This window comes from Sturnus vulgaris, chromosome 26, assembly GCF_052056855.1.
Source record: "Sturnus vulgaris isolate bStuVul1 chromosome 26, bStuVul1.hap1, whole genome shotgun sequence".
Taxonomy (NCBI): domain Eukaryota; kingdom Metazoa; phylum Chordata; class Aves; order Passeriformes; family Sturnidae; genus Sturnus; species Sturnus vulgaris.
In genome coordinates this window covers 2949666-2965538 of record NC_142268.1, presented here as the reverse complement: position 1 = coordinate 2965538, position 15873 = coordinate 2949666, and the positions used below count along the sequence as shown (strand labels likewise).

General features: G+C 54.9%; 3 protein-coding genes across 4 annotated transcripts; 2 read left to right on the top strand and 1 right to left on the bottom strand.

Annotated features, from left to right (window-relative positions):
• Window positions 1-415: 415 nt before the first annotated feature.
• On the bottom strand, window positions 416-3628 carry S1PR4 (sphingosine-1-phosphate receptor 4). The gene is made up of 2 exons (XM_014882898.2): window positions 3507-3628; window positions 416-2622 (listed from the first exon to the last, which is right to left on the bottom strand). Exon 2 carries the CDS (start codon window positions 2449-2451, stop codon window positions 1225-1227), a length of 1227 nt encoding a protein of 408 aa, XP_014738384.1. The 5' UTR covers window positions 2452-2622; window positions 3507-3628; the 3' UTR covers window positions 416-1224.
• Window positions 3629-6263: 2635 nt separating this feature from the next.
• On the top strand, window positions 6264-8273 carry LOC106857064 (mast cell protease 1A-like). The gene is made up of 5 exons (XM_014882890.2): window positions 6264-6418; window positions 6504-6651; window positions 6834-6969; window positions 7250-7501; window positions 7797-8273. Exons 1-5 carry the CDS (start codon window positions 6355-6357, stop codon window positions 7929-7931), a joined length of 735 nt encoding a protein of 244 aa, XP_014738376.1. The 5' UTR covers window positions 6264-6354; the 3' UTR covers window positions 7932-8273.
• Window positions 8259-13630, top strand: LOC106857102 (granzyme C-like). Of its 2 annotated transcripts, XM_088179076.1 has the most exons (6): window positions 8259-8387; window positions 9131-10791; window positions 10875-11049; window positions 12026-12167; window positions 12275-12508; window positions 12924-13630. In XM_088179076.1, the coding sequence occupies exons 2-6, from the start codon at window positions 10509-10511 to the stop codon at window positions 13059-13061; spliced, it is 972 nt and encodes a 323-aa protein (XP_088035202.1). In that variant the 5' UTR covers window positions 8259-8387; window positions 9131-10508; the 3' UTR covers window positions 13062-13630. The 2 variants fall into 2 exon arrangements, with proteins under 2 accessions (XP_088035202.1, XP_014738431.2); XM_014882945.2 differs by lacking the exon at window positions 8259-8387 and having other exon boundaries at window positions 8405-10791; window positions 10890-11049.
• The last annotated feature ends 2243 nt before the right edge of the window (window positions 13631-15873 follow it).

The following is a 15873-nucleotide window of genomic DNA, read 5'->3' as shown; positions in this document are numbered from 1 at the left end:
GTAGTTCGCGCGCCGCCGCGAGGGGCGCTGGGAATTGTAGTCGCGGCATCCCGTGCAGGCCGCGGTACCGCCTCGTCTCGGCCTGCAGGGGGCGCCTTCCCAGCGGCCTGGCGCTCCCGAGCGCCCCCCAGCGGGTGGGACGGGACGGGACGGGACGGGACGGGACGGGACGGGACGGGACGGGACGGGACGGGATGGGATGGGACGGGATGGGACGGGACGGGACGAGACGGGATGGGATGGGATGGGATGGGATGAACAGGACCAGACAGGAGGATCCTGCTGCCCCCTGAGCAGGGTGATCCCCTTGTCCCCAGAACAGGAGGGCAGCTCTAGCTGTACCCAGACTACAAAAGCATCTCCCAGGTAGTACCTGGGCTCCAGAGGGAAAAAAATCGAAGCAAATCAACCCAAGGCTTTCTGATCACCTTGATTTATTTCAAAACAAATGGACTGCACGCTCAGCTCCTGTAGAGGGGCTGGCCAGCAGATTTTGTATTAGTCCCCAGTGCTTTGGTGGCCTTCTGGCACAGTGAGAGGAGGCATTTGGGTGCTGCTCTGATTTTTCGATACATGAGAGAACAGAAGATCAGGGATCTGAGGCACAAGCTGGCCATATCTTCAGGCCCAGGAGGCACCAGGCTCCCCAGTCTCTCTAGGCACCTCCTTCTGCCCGTGCTTTGCCAGCCCTGTCACTGCAGCTCTGAGCACTGTCACAGCATTTGCCCTGGCTCAGTGCCCAGCCTCTGTCCCCCAGGGAGGCTCCGGGCTGTGGCTGCAGCCTCTGCCATCCTCGGGCTGAGCAAAACATCAAACTTGCATTCCTTCCCAGCAGCTATGCCCATCACAGACGGTCCAAAAGGATTCCAAACACTTGGGAGGGCCACCTGACTGGGGAAATTTACCCTATTTGCCACTGAGCCCTGAGGCAAAACACCCTTAGGTGGGCAGGTACAGCACCTGTGCACACCCAAAGCACACACGCAGAACCTGAGCACTGCAGCTGTCCCAGGAGACCATCAATCCTGAAATGTGCCTGTACCTTTCACTCGCAACCTAGGAGCAATTCCTGTCCCTGAGGCACTGAAGCACCATCCCAATCTGATGGGGCTGGAAAGACTGGCCCCAGTTCTGCTCAGCCTGTCACTACAGTCCTGCCAGGCCAGGACCAGCACCATGAGGTCCTGGGGGCTGTCTGGCATCTCCTGCTCTCCCCGTGGCCCCTCACAGGCTGGGGAGATTGCTCATCATGCTGGAGTTGCTGGACAGAGGTGCCCTGGGCCGAGCATTCCAGGCCACGGAGCTGCGGAAGCTGTCCCGGTAGCGCAGGGAGCTCTCTGTGGAGGAGCCAGAATTGATGTCAGAGATGACCAGGCAGCTGCCAGGCTTGCAGAGCCCAGCCCTGACACAGCAGCAGCACAGCAGGCTCCCCACAGCACGGCGAACCTCCACGCTGCGCAGGGAATAAATGATGGGATTGACTCCCGAGTTCAGCAGGGCCAGAGCCAGGGTCCAGTCCAGGCTGTGCAGGTGGGTGCAGGCCCCGGTCTGGCAGAAAACATCAAAGAGCAGCAGGACAAAGAGGGGACTCCAGCAGAGGATGAAGGCCCCCAGGATCATCAGCACCGTCTTCAGCAAGCGCAGGGAGCGCTTGCGGCCGTGCCGGGAGCTGGTTTGCCTGGAGCTGGCCTGCACCAGGTGGAAGATGGAGATGTAGAGGCCGATGATGCCCAGGAGGATGATGCTGAACATGACCACGGAGAAGAGGATGTAGTTCTTGGAGTAGAGAGGCAGGAGCACGGAGCAGGCCTGGAAGTCACAGAGGCAGTTCCAGCCCAGCAGCGGCAGTAGCCCGATGACCAGGGCCAGCAGCCAGCAGGACACGATGAGGCCACGCAGGCGCAGGGTCTTGCTGGCCTCGTTCTCCGCGATCGGCCTCACCATGGCACTGTAGCGCTCCACGGCCGTCACCAGCAGGCTGAAGGTGGAGGCAGCCAAGGCGATGAAGAGGATGCCCTCCCTCAGGAACCAGAGCTGCGGGGAGAGCTGGAAGGTCCTGCTGCCCGACAGGCAGAGGTTGCACAGGTAGGCGATCCCTGCCAGCAGGTCGCTGAGGGTGATGCTGGCGATGCAGGAGTAGACCCAGCGCCGGCCCCGCAGGCAGCGCAGCACGGCCAGCAGCACCAGCAGGTTCTCCAGGATGATGATGCAGCTGATGATGGCGAAGGCCGTGCGGACCAGCCCCATGCCCTCGTCCCCAGACTGCCGGTTGGTGAGCTTGCCTGAGAAGTTGTAGTGCTGCAGGATGATGTTCACGTTCCTCGTGGCAGCCAGCTGCAGGCAGGAGGCTTTCGTGCCGAACAGGTCGAGTCTGAGCTCGGGATGTGGAGCAGAGTCCAGGGGAAGGAGGAGGGAGCGATTCACCAGCCAGCTCAGCACTGGAACATCCATCTTCCGAGGCTGGGTCAGCAGTCAAGGGTGCTCGACGGAGGAAGGGGTCAGGTAGGGCTTGGGGCAGAGCAGATCCTCTGTTTGAGGGCTGGAGCAGCTGTGAGGCTGAGCCCAGCAGCCCTGCTCAGCGTGGAGGTGAGAGTCAGAGCCCTGTCTGCCAGCTCTGCAGCACTGAAAGAGCAAGGGGAGAGGAGGGTGAGGTGTTTTGTAAGTCCACCCATGAGCATGAGCTTCCTGTTGTTTAATAAAGTTTCCTGTTGTGACTGAGAGTATTGACATCTCTTCTACCAGTTATCATAATTTCTTTGTAAGGGTCTGGTTATTCTCGGCTTTGCTGTGGTTGTGAAGGTGTGACATGAATGAAGCAACGTGCCCTCTTTGAGTTGGAGCAGGCTGTGTCAAATGGGGCAACACCTTGATGGGTGGAGTCTGTGGGGCTGAACAGATTCGAGTGCTGGTAAGAGCACTCAGACAGTTTGAGACACAAAATGCTTTGCCTGCTGTGGTACTCAGCTCACCCCTGAGCCTGGCAGAGAGCCACTGCCTCTCCCTCAGCTGCTGTGTGCACCACCCATGCCCAGATCCGTCCCTCTTCCTGTCACATCTCAGGGCTCCTCCACGGGCCCAGCTCCTGCCACTGTCTCAGAACACATCCAGACACATCCAGACACATCCATCCCCATCCTGCGCTGTGTGTGCAGCAGCTCCAGGCACCTGTGGGGCTTTAGCTGAGCCTCAGCCCCTTCCACTTCAAAGGAAACCAGCTGGTCGAAGCCGAGCACGTGTCCTGACACTGCAAATACACCTTCAGCTCACCAAACATCTGCTAGAGATGGGTCAGGACCTTCCCACTGCCTCTTTTCACACAGGCATGGAAGGAGGCAAAAAGCTGCTGCTTCTCACCTTTGTAGGAGGCACAAGGTGCTGAGACCAGAACCAAGGAAGGAGAACATGGCTGCATTGTTCATTTCCATCATTGGCCTAATTCCTTATTAAAACTCGACGGAGAGCCCTAAAACGTGCAACTGTGGCTGGGAATTTGCCTTAGGACTCACCTGCCATGGCTTGTGGGAGGCTCTTGCTGTCCGAGAGAGGTTCAGCAGTGCTCTCCAGCTCTTTGTCTGAGGCCCAAAGTAGTGGGGACAGCTCTTTGTGCAAAATAAGTGAGGCTTCTACCTAGAAAAGTGAAAAAAGGGGAAGTTACAACATCAACCACATCTCTGTGCAGGGTGGACCCCACCCAAATCAGCTGCAAAGTGGCAGAGATAAAAGAAAAGCAGAGCGCCTTTGAACTCAGGGTCACAGCAGAAGCTGTGCCCTGCAGTACCTGTGCTCTCACTCCAGGCTGGCAGGAAGCCATGGAAATGTCCCAGGCTGAGAGAAAAGACCAGTGAGTTCTTCCATCAGCAGGGAGCTGTCCAGGGAGCCCATCCACCCCGGATCAGTGCATTGATCCCAGCCCCGATGGCAGCGCAGACAAGTGGAGAATGCAAGGGAGGCTCCTGCTGCAGCAGGAGTGCAAGCAAGAGTGGTTCTTGTGAAAAGCTGAGGGCTCCATGCTCCACCTTCACCCTTTCAGCTGGGGTTTTGGCCTTTTCTATCAGCAGTGTGGAAAGAAACTCACACTGATAAGGTCAGCAGATGACCCCGAGATTGAAGGAGCGGAAATGAGCAGCAGAGCTGGGCCATGAGGGCTCAGACAGGAGCAGGGCTGCACGCTCAGCACCAAGAGCTCGCTCCCAAACACTCCGGGTGATGCCCACAAATCACCAGAATCCAAAGGGTCACTGTGATCCTGGCACATCACCCCTTTGAGCTTTCCTCCTGCTTCAGAGTGAGCCTCCAGCTAATGTGTCTGTTCAGAACTGGTGGAATGTTCCTGAAAGATCAGAGGATGGAGAAACTTGCCTTGTCAGGGGCCCTAAGCAGCTTCTCAAAGAGCTGGCAATGTGTGAGGAGTCTCAGAGATTCCTGACAGGAGAGAGATCTGTGGAGAGGATGGGATGGGGGCAGGAAAACCCTTTGGATGGCAGGAGGAGGCAGAGGAGCTGCTGGCTCAGCTTGACCCCCACACCCTTGGTGTGCAGCTTCTCTGGACAGCAAAACATTGCAGAATCTTCCTAATGCCCCTTCCACAAACACATCCAAGCCGTGGAGTCCCCAGGTCACGACTGGGGGCTAACGGGACTGTTCTTGCCTGAGCCCCCACACGAGGGACAGTTCCTGTTCTGCCCTGTCCCTGTTGCTCTGCACAGTCCCAGGCTGAGCTCTGTCTCAGCACTTCTCCTTTGCTGCCATCTCAGTTCGCCTTTCTTTGAGGCGCAGTGGGATGGGAGGGACAGCAGCATTTCTCATCTCTCCCCGTCAGATCAAAGCCACAAACTGCCTGAAACTGCCTGATGGCTCAGAGTGCTGGGCTTGGAAGGGCCAGGGGAGGCACAGGGGGCAGCTGAAGCCCTGTGGACCTGCTCCAGCTCCATGGGTATTGATGGATGCTGAGATGAGGCAGCTCGGCAGACAAGCCCTGGAACCCTCCAGAGGTCAACAGAAAGGCCAAAATGCCTTGGGCTCAGAGAGAGGAACTTGTCTGCAGTCAAAGGAACAGCAGAGAGGAACAGGAGAGCAGCAGCCTGGAGCTCAGCTCCCTGTGTCCATGGCCTGTGGCCTGACCAGTCCCTCCTGTCCTGGGGCTGCTGCTGGAGGGTTTCCAGCCACAGATTGTGGGGGGCCACAAGCAACTTCAGGGGAAAGACAGCAAGTTACAAACACAAGATAAAATATTGATAATTTCTGTTGAGGTTTTCCTGCTGTGCTGTTGTACAGTTCTGATTAAACCTTGTATTTTCACACATTATGATTTAAAAAAAACCCAAAACATGGGCCAAGCTCAGAGGAGAGCTCTGTGTCAGGCAGCCCCCAGGCTGGCTCATGGACATCAGGCATCCCCCTCTCTGTCTCACACCTCTCCCTCCCCACCCACCCATCCTGTCCCCTCTTTGTGGCCCCAGCACAGCCCAAGGCATCCACTTGCCCGCAGGTGTTTTTCTGCTCCAGGAAGGGTGGAGTAGGACTTGTTTAAAAATGACTGATCACTCCTAGCAGCCGGGTGGTTGCACTTCCCCACTTTGGTCTCTTCTGCTGCAGGGTAGCACTTCTCACATCCCAGGCCCCAAGCTGGCAGGTGCTTCTGGCCCCAGAGGAGCCAAGAAGAACCAGCAAGGCCCCTCTGACCTGGGCTGACACCAAACCCTGCAGATCGGATTTTTCACAGCGCTCAAAAACTGTCCCAGGCACAGTTGTTGTTTCATTTAAATTGGGTGGTGGTGATGGTGGATGTCTGCAGAAAAAGAAGCTCTGCAGTGCATCTCTTGAAGAAAAACAAGAATATGAAAGAGCAAGTTTCAGGATTGTCTCCTCTAGACCACATTCATGACTTTAAATGGCAAAGATTCGTTGGGGGTTTTTGTTTGGTTGGTTTGTTGTTGGTTTTTTTGTTTGTTTGTTTGGTTTGGTTTTTTTGTTTTGTTTTATTTTTTTAAGTGCCTTTTTTTTTTAGAACCTTGCATTTCCTCGAGGCAAAAACATTAAATAGAAAGTGTGGGAGAAATGTTAAATCACACCTCAAAACCACCACAGGACACCTCTTTTTTGCTGTCAGCATCCCTGTGCTGTGCCTGTGATGTGCCAGGCTCTGTCCTGTGCTATCTCCCATCAGTCACAGCCACTGGCACGTGGGCACTGAGCAGGCCAGGCCAGTGATGCCCTGATAAACACAATCAGCCCCATGCACATGGTTTCCTGGCTGCTGGGCACAGCTGCCTCCAGGCCATAAAACCACCCCCTGCCCACGGGGACACTCAAGACTTGCACACATCTGGAGAGGAGCATCCAGCTGTGGCAGAGATGCGCCAGCCCCAGCCATTGCTCACCCTGCTGCTGCTGCTCTGCTGCCCACGGGCCAGGGCCAGTAAGTCTGGGCTTTGCTGGGAGTGAGGTGGCTCTTTTGGGCTCTGAGCAGCCCCTGGCTCACCCTGTGCTGGGGTGTCTTGCAGGTGCTCTGCGGGCTCGGATTGTGGGGGGCCACGAGGCTCAGCCCCACTCCCACCCGTACATGGCGTACCTGAAGATAGCAGATCTGGGGGGCTGCGGGGGCTTCCTGGTGGCCCCCGACTGGGTGATGTCAGCTGCACACTGCATGGGGTGAGTACCTGATACAGCTTTATCCCCTTCTTTCTCCCCTAACCCGGGAGCTCCTTCCCTGGAGTCATTTTGGAGCAGGTTCCTCCTGTGCTGGGCAGCTCTCTCCACTTGTCTGCCAAAATGAGGGAGGTGGGTGACACCCAGCCTGATTTCCCCTTTCTCCCCTCCACTGCCATGGCCAGGAATACCACAGTCATCCTGGGGGCTCACAACATCCAAGAACCAGAAAAAACCCAGCAGGTCCGGGGAGTCCTCAAGTACCACGAGCACCCTGAATACGACCCCGAAACGATGGAAAACGACATCATGCTGCTCCAGGCAAGCAGTTCTGTGGGGGGAGAGGGTGGGCTGGGGCTGTGGGGCAGGCAGGGGCTGGGCAGGGCTCAGCTTAGCTCCCTCTGCAAAGCTGCTTCTGCTCGAGGTGCTGGAGGCTGGCAGGATTGGGAGGGACCTGGGAAGGAGCCATGGGCAGGGTTTGGAGCCTCACGCGGCTTTGACAGCAGCTCCCCGGAGCTTGCAGAGCCTGCTAGACCCTCCCTGCCTCTGCAAAGAAAGTGTCCTGCTCACAGGCCTCTCTCAACCCTCTGCTTTCCCCCAGCTAACATCAAAGGTCACTCTCAATGACTTCATCCAGCCCATCCCACTGCCCAAGAGCGGCAGGGACCTCCCCACGGGCACCAAGTGTGTGATCGCCGGCTGGGGGCTGATCGATGAGGACAGGGCCACCAACAAACTCTTTGAGACCAAAGTCTCCATCTACAGCCGCAGGAAATGTGCCCTCTTCTACCCACACCTTGATTCTGGCATGATCTGTGCAGGCAGCTTCCATGAGCTGAAGGATTCCAGCCAGGTATGGGGAGGGCACACGGGGCTCTCTGGGAGCAGGAGCTGCTGGCATGGGCACAGCCAGGTGCCAGGGCAGGTGACAAGGATTTGATCACAGTTCCCATAAGGAATGGCTCTCTGGATGTCCTGACACCACCCACAGTCCGAGCACAGCACCAGGGGTGGAGCCCCAGCTCAGGGCAGCCCCTTCAGCCGGGTGGGATATGGGGCAGGAATGGAGCCACGGGGCAGGGAGGAATCAGGGAGAAACCTGTTACCACAGGGAAGAGGCCTCTGAAATCAATCTCATCTCTCCCCAGGGAGATTCTGGTGGCCCCCTGGTATGTAATAAAGTGGCACAGGGCATTGTTTCCTTTGGCTACAACTCCCCACCCGGGGTCTACACCCGCATCTCCAACTACCTGCGCTGGATCAAAAAAGTCATGAAGAAGTAGCAGCAGTGGCAGCACTTTCTCCAGCTCTGGTGTGGCCCTGGAGACTGCAAATAGCTTCCTTCCTGCCCCTGCTGAAGGCTCAACTCCCTCCTTTCTCCTCAAGAACCCAAACGACCTGATCAGAGCACTTGAGGGTCCCCTTCATTCTGTTCTGAGTCTGCTGCCTGACCCATTCCCTGCCCGTCCCAGGCCTGTGTTAAATCACCCTGGCAGAAGCAGGGATGGCCCCAGATGGCACAAAAAGAGGCTGTGCCCCAACAGACCCCACTTCCTTCAGAGATAACCCTGTTCCTGCTTTAACCTTTCTGCACTTAAAGCACCCACAGTAAACTCAGAGCTGCATCTCCCAGCGTGTGTTGTCTTTCTTGTGGTTCTGCAGGAGGGAGGGTCTGGCTGCCAGGCCAGCAGCAATCACAGCTCAGCATCCTGAATCACTGGCAGGCTCAGAAACAAGAGGTATGGTTGCTCATCCTGGGGTCACAGGGATGATGAGGAGTAAAACTGCCCAGGTAGAAATGTTCTGGGAAAAATGATGGGCACACATCCCCTCGCCAACTTCAGCATCCCTGTCGCCCTCCTGGGAGCACAGGCAGCAAGGGTGGGGGGCACTAGCAGTGACCAGGACCCCAAAGCTGTCATTCTCTGCAGACTAAGAGCTGTTCCCTCTGAAGTGTTGCACCCTAGGACACAGTGCAGGCCAGGCAGCGAGGTCACAGGGCACACCAGGCTAATTTCCACAGCTGTCTGAGCTGCAAGAGGCTTCACTGGGAGGAGGGAGCTGGACTTTTTGTGGACCGTGCCCTTGGGTGTAGGCAGGTGGCTGTTGAGACCCCAGGCTCAGGGCTTTAGGATCCCAGGGACGAGGCACACCCCAAATCCCAGCTGTTACATACCCACTGCTTCCAGGCTTTGCCTATTGCCAACAGCCACAGTCCATCCCCATTTCTGCACCATGTCCGGGGTAGAAACATAGAAAGGATTGAACTGGAAGGGCTGATGAAGGACCTGGGTTCACAAAAGTGCCTGACCCCAAACCACTTCCTCCTTTCCTCCCGTGATAACTGCAGGGGGCCCAGTTGGGTCCCTGGAGAAGGTGAGGATGAGGATGAGTCCTGGCTGGCTGCTCTGAAGCTGCTTGGCACATCCTTGTCCCCCTGACCAGAGACTGTTCTGGTGGTAGCCCAAACCTCTCCCCTCAGCTGGATGATCCCAGAGACAAACTCTCCCCACAAAGGATGCTCGAGTGCTGTTTTCAGACAGCTCCTGCATTGGAGTCTGAACTTCCTTCCATGGCCTGCACCAGGCTGCTCTCTGAGCCTTCCTCTCCTTCATCCCAGCTCCTTCCTGGTGGCATCTCCTGTGTACAGAGAGAGCCAAGAGTTCCCTGGGGGTGATGACGTGGGACAGAGATGATGCTCTGGGAAAGGAGTGAGTGCAGACCTCCCTGGCGGGGGTGACGGATGTCCGTGATGTCAGGAGGAGACCGAGGTGGTTTGTGGTGGGAAAAACCAGTGGGGAATTTTAAGCAAACGAAAACTGTCTGCAGTCCAGGGGAAGGGGGTGCTTCCCTGCTCTCATGATCTTTCCCAGTCTCCCACTGGTCACCCCCATCACAGGAGGAGGTTTCCTCAGTCCAGTCTGGATTTCTGCTCGTAAATCCTCCACGTTCTTGTCTGGGACGAAGGGAAACTGCATCACCTCTGCCTTCAGCACCCAGACTGCCCTGGGGAAACTGAGAAGGGTCCATGTTTGGGCTTCTGCTCACAGCTACTATCAGCTCAGAAATCTGCAAATGAACAGGCTGCAGCTGCTTATCTGTGCATTATGAATCTTTGTCACGTCAGGGTTTTCCTTGAAGCTCCAACTGCTGCAGGCTTTGCACGAGAATGGCAACATATAACTTAAAATTGGGGTTTACCCAGTGGCCCTGGGGGCAGAGGGGAAAGCAGATTTACCGGCAGTGAGGGCAGCGAGGAAGCATCAGGCCCATTTCGTCACAGCTGAACTGTGAAGGTTCCAAATCTGCTCTTACCATAAAATCCAGAATGGATTGGACTGGAAGGACCCTTAGGGATCATCTCATCCCACCCCTGCCATGGCAGGGACACCTTCCACCGTCCCAGGCTGCTCCAATCCCAATGTCCAACCTGGCCTTGGGCACTGCCAGGGATCCAGGGGCAGCCACAGCTGCTCTGGGCACCCTGTGCCAGCCCTGCCCACCCTCCCAGGGAAGGATTTCTTCCCAGTATCATCAGTGCCATGTTATAAACACATCCATGGCAATTTTGCTCCTTTAGCCAAGGCTGCAGCTACAGGGAGAGCAGGAGGGTCCTCACTGTCACTGCACGGCCTTTGGAACTGATGCATTAGGGGAAAGAAATCTTGTTCATGTAGGGCTTGTGATAAAAATCAAGAGGGTTTGCAAGTGCTCAACAGAGAATACCAGCTGCAGAGGAAGACCTCACTGGAAGTCAAAGAGATGAGGGTGGGTGCGTTGCCCGCAGCTTCCAGAATAAATGCAAAGTTCTAAAATTGGCTCTGGGTTCAGAAGGACGTCAGATCCCACAGATCTGGCCCATGATGGAGGTGGATTATCAATCCACCCGAGGCCAAGACTGGCTGAATTCCCCTCTCACATTGCTGAGATGTGCAACTTGTGGAGAGATTCTTCAGATGAGTCTGACTTCTGTGGTTTCCTGGAGTCTGGTCTCAGGCTATAAAACCTTGCTGGGTACAGGACGAGACCCCAGATGCAGCCCCACCTCTGAGGGATCCACTGGAGCCCAGAAGGCTGTGATGGAGCACCTGCTGCCACTCCTGCTGCCACTCCTGCTGGTGATGTGCCCCCCAGTCAGCACCAGTAAGTACAGCGGGCTGGAGGTGAGGAGAGGATGGGGAAAGGATAAATCTCAGCCCTGTGCCCTCAAACCCCATCGTCCTCAGCCCCATCCATTGCAGATTATCCCTGGAAGTGGAGGGAGAGAGGAGGAGAAGCCAAGGCAGCCTCCAGGACACACCCCACACCCTACCTGGCCTACCTGAAGGGGAAGAACAACCATTCCTGTGGAGGATTCCTCGTGGCCCCTGGCTGGGTGATGACAGCAGCTCAGTGCTTAATGTAAGTCTTGGCTGTGTCCACACAGCACCTGCAGAGATGTGTGCTCCACCACGGCCTGGGGAGCATCTCCTGCTTGGGGACAGCTGGAGTCACTTCAGCCATGACCAGGCTTTCCCTGGCAGGCAGCACAGGGCAGGGCAGGGCACAGCTCAGGGACAGCTCTGAGCCCACCCTCAGATATTTACCCTGATTTTTTTCCCCTCCATGACTCGTTTTGTCTTTCCCACATGTCAATAATGGGAGGTCAGAGTGGCTTCTTCCCTTGGTGGCACTGACCTGCTGCTAGGCTTTGTCCCTTCTGCCACCAACTTGTTTGTTGACAGAATTATTTCCTAGGAGCCAGATGCTTACCCAGCCCTTTTCCACCCCTCCAGCTGGGGTATGGATGGGCAGGAGGACTTCTCCAGATGTTCACAGCTCTGGGTGTAGCTCCCACACACCTCAGGGCTGGCAGCTCTGCCTTGGCGCCTGTGACAGGCTCAGGGCCAGTCCCCACATCTGGGCAGCAAAAGGGAGTCTCGAGATTCACCTGGGAGGTTGGGAGAGACTCCTGAACGTACCCAAGGTCATTTCCAATTTTCCTGAGGCAGCACTTTCTGCAGGTGATGTAGAGGACAGAGAAGTATTCTGATTTAGAAATCCCTGGATTACTACGGGCCTGTGAAGCCCAGAACAAGAGAGCAGCAGCATTGGACCAAAAGTGCCCAGCTTGAGATCTGGAGCTAAAGGAGCCCTCACAGAGCTCAGGGGGGAGCTTACTCTGCCTCTTGGCTGGGCAGATTCACTGGCAGAGCTCCTTGCTTCCACCATTCTGCTTAAAAAGTGCATGTATAATATTATTTGGTGTAGAGGGAATACATATAAACTGTATCTGTGTAATTGGACTCTCCTGGCCATGCCCTTGGGAGATGAGCCTCAGTGTTCCCAGGCAGGACAGGGACAAGCTGGTGACACCCACTGTGCTTGATTTCACCAGGCACAAACCTCTGACTGTCATCCTGGGAGCCCACACACCCCAAAGCAGAGAGGAGAGCTGGCAAACCTTCGAGGTCAAGGAGTACCACCCCCACCCAGATTTTACAAACGCTAAGAAGGGAAATGACATCCTTTTGCTGAAGGTAACTTGGCTGGAGCAACCTGACGTGCAGAGCTGAGCTGCAACCCTGGAGCAGAAATGGATTACAGGCCAACCACTCATCTCTGTGTTTTCTGTCCCCTTGCCCAGCTGAATGGCAGTGCCACCAGCAACGACCGTGTCAGGCCCATTTCCTTTGACAAATCCAAAGGTCATGATGGGGATGAGTGCTATGTGTTCAGCTGGAGTCACGGGACAAACACTGTCACCTTGCGTGAGGCCACTGTCACCATCATCAAAAGAAGGAACTGCCTCAGCCACTACCCAGGACTCGTTGACAACTTGATTTGTGGTCGCAGCAAACCCCCCGGGGTACCTGAAAAGGTCAGTCTCTGATCAGGGAGGAGGAGGAGGCTGCGGGGGAGGTTTTAGCCAAGGGCAAAGCACAAGAGAAGAGGATTTTTGTCTCCCCACGGCACAGGACTTGGGAGCTGGCAGCAGCACAGGGGGAAAACTGGCTTGGCCAGAGGGGCTCACCCTGAATCTCATTGTTGGTCTGAGTATGTTTTGTATCTGAAGCCAAAAGAAGGGCAGAAATGAAGCTTCAGAGTTCCCCCAGTTGGGTCCCAAACCAAGATGTCACCAGTCCCTTGTGGAGTTATCCCCATCCACTGCCAGTCCAGGCTTCTGCTGGGGAAATTCTGTGCTGATGCTTGCAGCCTCTCTATTATCTGCAAAGACATTTCTATTCCTTCCCTGGAGTTCCCATAACCCAGCACTGATCTCTCTCTTTTCACAGGATGATGCTGGGAATCCGCTGATCTGCAACAACAAAGCCTATGGCATCTTCTCCTACAGGCACAGCAATTGGCCTGATTTCTACACACACATTGCTCACTACCTCCCCTGGGTCAAAAGTGTCCTGAAGACAGCGTGACCCTGCTCCCCCTGCAGCTGCTGCCCTGGAGGGCTCACCCTCCAGAGCCCCAGTCCTCACCAGCTTTCTTTTCCTTTCTCCCTGGCAAACATCTTCCACTGCTCCTCGTGGATGTGGCAGGGACTTCTCTGCGGCCAAGCCGAGCTCTGTCGGTGGTGGGGCTGGCACAGAGGTTGTGCCTTGGCCGTGTTTGTCCCCTGTGCTCACTGGGGAGTGCCTGCACTCCTTCACTGCTGCCCTGATTTAGCCTTTTGTGGCTCCAGCTCCGGAGAGGAAGCAGCAGGACAGCCCTAGAGAGGTGCCAGTAGCTGAGGGGGTGTCTGTAACCCTCAGGGGAAGGCTGCACCACGAGATAAGAGGGATCCAAAGAGCAGCCTCCTGTCATTTGTGACACCACTTGTCTGGGTGTTCCTTTGCCCAAGCCCTGGGGCTACAGGGCTGCCCAAGTCCAAGGAGGATGCTTCCAGTTCCTGCTGTCCCCTACCTCTGAAACCTGCTGCCTCCTTTCTCCACTCTTCTGTAGCTCCAGTGTTGTAAGAACACATAAAAACAATAAATCTCATCAGCATTTGAAAGACTTTTTCTTGGTGCAATTTGTATTTCTCTGGGCCACTGGCTCCAGTCCTGAACAGCTCAGGAGAAAACCACAGCTCAAAAAGCTGAATCCCAAGCTGGAAGTTTCTACCCCAACCCATGACCTCCACCTTCTGTGCCATCCAAACCTCCAGAATAGATGGCCAGTCTGGATTTCAGGGCAGGGGCTCTCCCCACTCCCTCCAGGGATTTCCAAGCTGGTACTTTGGGGGATTTCCTCACTCCATGACCTCCTCTCCCCCATGGGGCCCTCTCAATTCTACCACATCTCCCCTCTGACTGCCATTCCACACAAAACCAGCATCTTCCCCCTAGTGCAGCTCTGTCACTCACAGGTATTCATCGAGGCACACTGAGTCATCTTTTCAGTGAAACTGTCAGCAGAGAGAGGAACCACACAGCCCCACCACAGCCCGACATCAGTAAATATTTTATTCCTACATGTCATGGTTTAAGACAAAAAAAATAAACCCCTGCCTCTTTTACAATAGAGCTTAAAAATATTGCAACCTGAGGAAATTAATCTGGAGATTTGGCAAGAGACCAAGCAAGAAGAGCTCAAACACTTCCGTCAAATGTTTAGGATTTCATTGACAAAACCACTCTTCTGGGGAGTGTTTGCCTTTCCTTATGCTCACTTCTGCCCAAAGGTGACTTGTCAGAGGCCATTCCAACATCTGTGGCAGTACTGGATATGAAACACAAGGCCAAAGATGTTAATATTTTCCAAATCTTATAATTCAAGATGTCTAGAAGTCCCCAGGTCACTCACCTGACTAAGAAAAGCTGCAGCTGAGCAGAGTTATCAGTGATTTTTGCTGTGGGTGATGTTGCACAAGGAAAGCACCTTTAGCACATTGCTGCTGAGGTTTTCATGCCCAGAGTGCCCTCTTTGGGTTGGCAACAGGGTGTGTTCTTCAGGGTTCTGTCTCTAAACAACTTCCAAACTGATCAAAAAAACTTAACTCTTGCAGTCTGGAAGCAAATTCATGGCTGAGCTGAGGAAAGGCACCCCTTTCCCCCGAGGTTCTTTACATCATTTAATCTGTTCTGAATCAAGGGTTGCAAAGCTGACATTGAGCAGAGACTTCTTTTCTATTGAGGCTGCCAAATCCTGCCCAGAAGAATTTCCCGGGTCTCATCCTGCATCTTCTGGGCAGAGCCTGTCACCTCTTGGAGAGCTGGAGACTGAAGGCCTGAGTCACAGGGAGGGAGGATGGGAACCAGCAGAGCAGGAGAGACCTGTCTTTGGGGAGCTCCATATAAACACCATTTATTTCCATGGCCAGGAGCTACAGATACTCACCTGAGATGAAGGGAGGAGCAGTTCCAGGAGCAGTGCACAGGAGTGGCCAGGGACAAATAAACAGCACTTGGCCAGGGGTGTAGAACAGCCCTGGGCAGCAGCTGAGGTCCCTGCTGAGCCACATCCTCACCCAGCTCAGCAGCTGGGCTTACCCAGAAGCTTCACACAGACCAAGTGTGGAGTCTTTGTCACACAGTCCAGCCACAAAAACTCTTCAAAAGCCATGAGTTCTCCACCCATGGTGGTGGAGATGTTACAAAAATTGCTTGTGGAGGTTTAACTTCCTGGTCAAGCTGCATGTCAGGAGATAAAGCAGCTCGAGGACAATTATACCAAACTGGTATCACTGGGAGGGCACACAGGAAACAGCTTGGGTTAGAGCAAGGCCTCACTCAGCCCAGGGCTCAAGGAGCTCTTGACAGAAATGTTGTTCCAACAGCAGCTGCCATCCCACAGCTCAAGCTGGTCCTGAGTTCCTGAACTGCACATCAACTTCAGAGTCCTGTGTGGGATCCAGATAACACAGGAGAGAAAGCTGAACTAGAGGAGGAAGGCTTTATATTCCTGCTTTATAAATTCCACATGACATGGACTCTTATGCTGGACAGATACTTTCCTCTCTTCCCAAGAGGGCAAAAGGAATGCTCAAAGGAAAGAGCTTCCTCCTCCTGGGAGGATAATGGCTGTCCAAGGACAAGGCAAATCCCAAACTTTTTTTTCTTTGCCCTTTTAATATTAAAAACATGAACATTTATTTGCTCCATGTCTGGTTTACCTATGAGCACAACCCCAAGGACCTGCTTTGGTGTTGGCAGGGACATCCAGTGGCCAGGTTTAAAGTGATTTGCAGCACTGCCACAACCCCAGTCCCTGGGCCAGCTCACCTTATCAGGACACTCCCCTGGCCCACAG

Bases quoted from the DNA above. Each gene is read 5' to 3' on its own strand.
- LOC106857064 (XM_014882890.2), top strand. From the start codon at position 6,355: ATGCGCCAGCCCCAGCCATTGCTCACCCTGCTGCTGCTGCTCTGCTGC. The intron at 6,652-6,833 runs GTGAGTACCTGA...TGCCATGGCCAG, and splicing joins TCAGCTGCACACTGCATGGG to GAATACCACAGTCATCCTGG. The intron at 7,502-7,796 runs GTATGGGGAGGG...ATCTCTCCCCAG, and splicing joins AGCTGAAGGATTCCAGCCAG to GGAGATTCTGGTGGCCCCCT.
- LOC106857102 (XM_088179076.1), top strand. From the start codon at position 10,509: ATGATGGAGGTGGATTATCAATCCACCCGAGGCCAAGACTGGCTGAAT. The intron at 10,792-10,874 runs GTAAGTACAGCG...CATCGTCCTCAG, and splicing joins GTGCCCCCCAGTCAGCACCA to CCCCATCCATTGCAGATTAT. The intron at 11,050-12,025 runs GTAAGTCTTGGC...TGATTTCACCAG, and splicing joins ACAGCAGCTCAGTGCTTAAT to GCACAAACCTCTGACTGTCA.
- S1PR4 (XM_014882898.2), bottom strand. From the start codon at position 2,451: ATGGATGTTCCAGTGCTGAGCTGGCTGGTGAATCGCTCCCTCCTCCTT.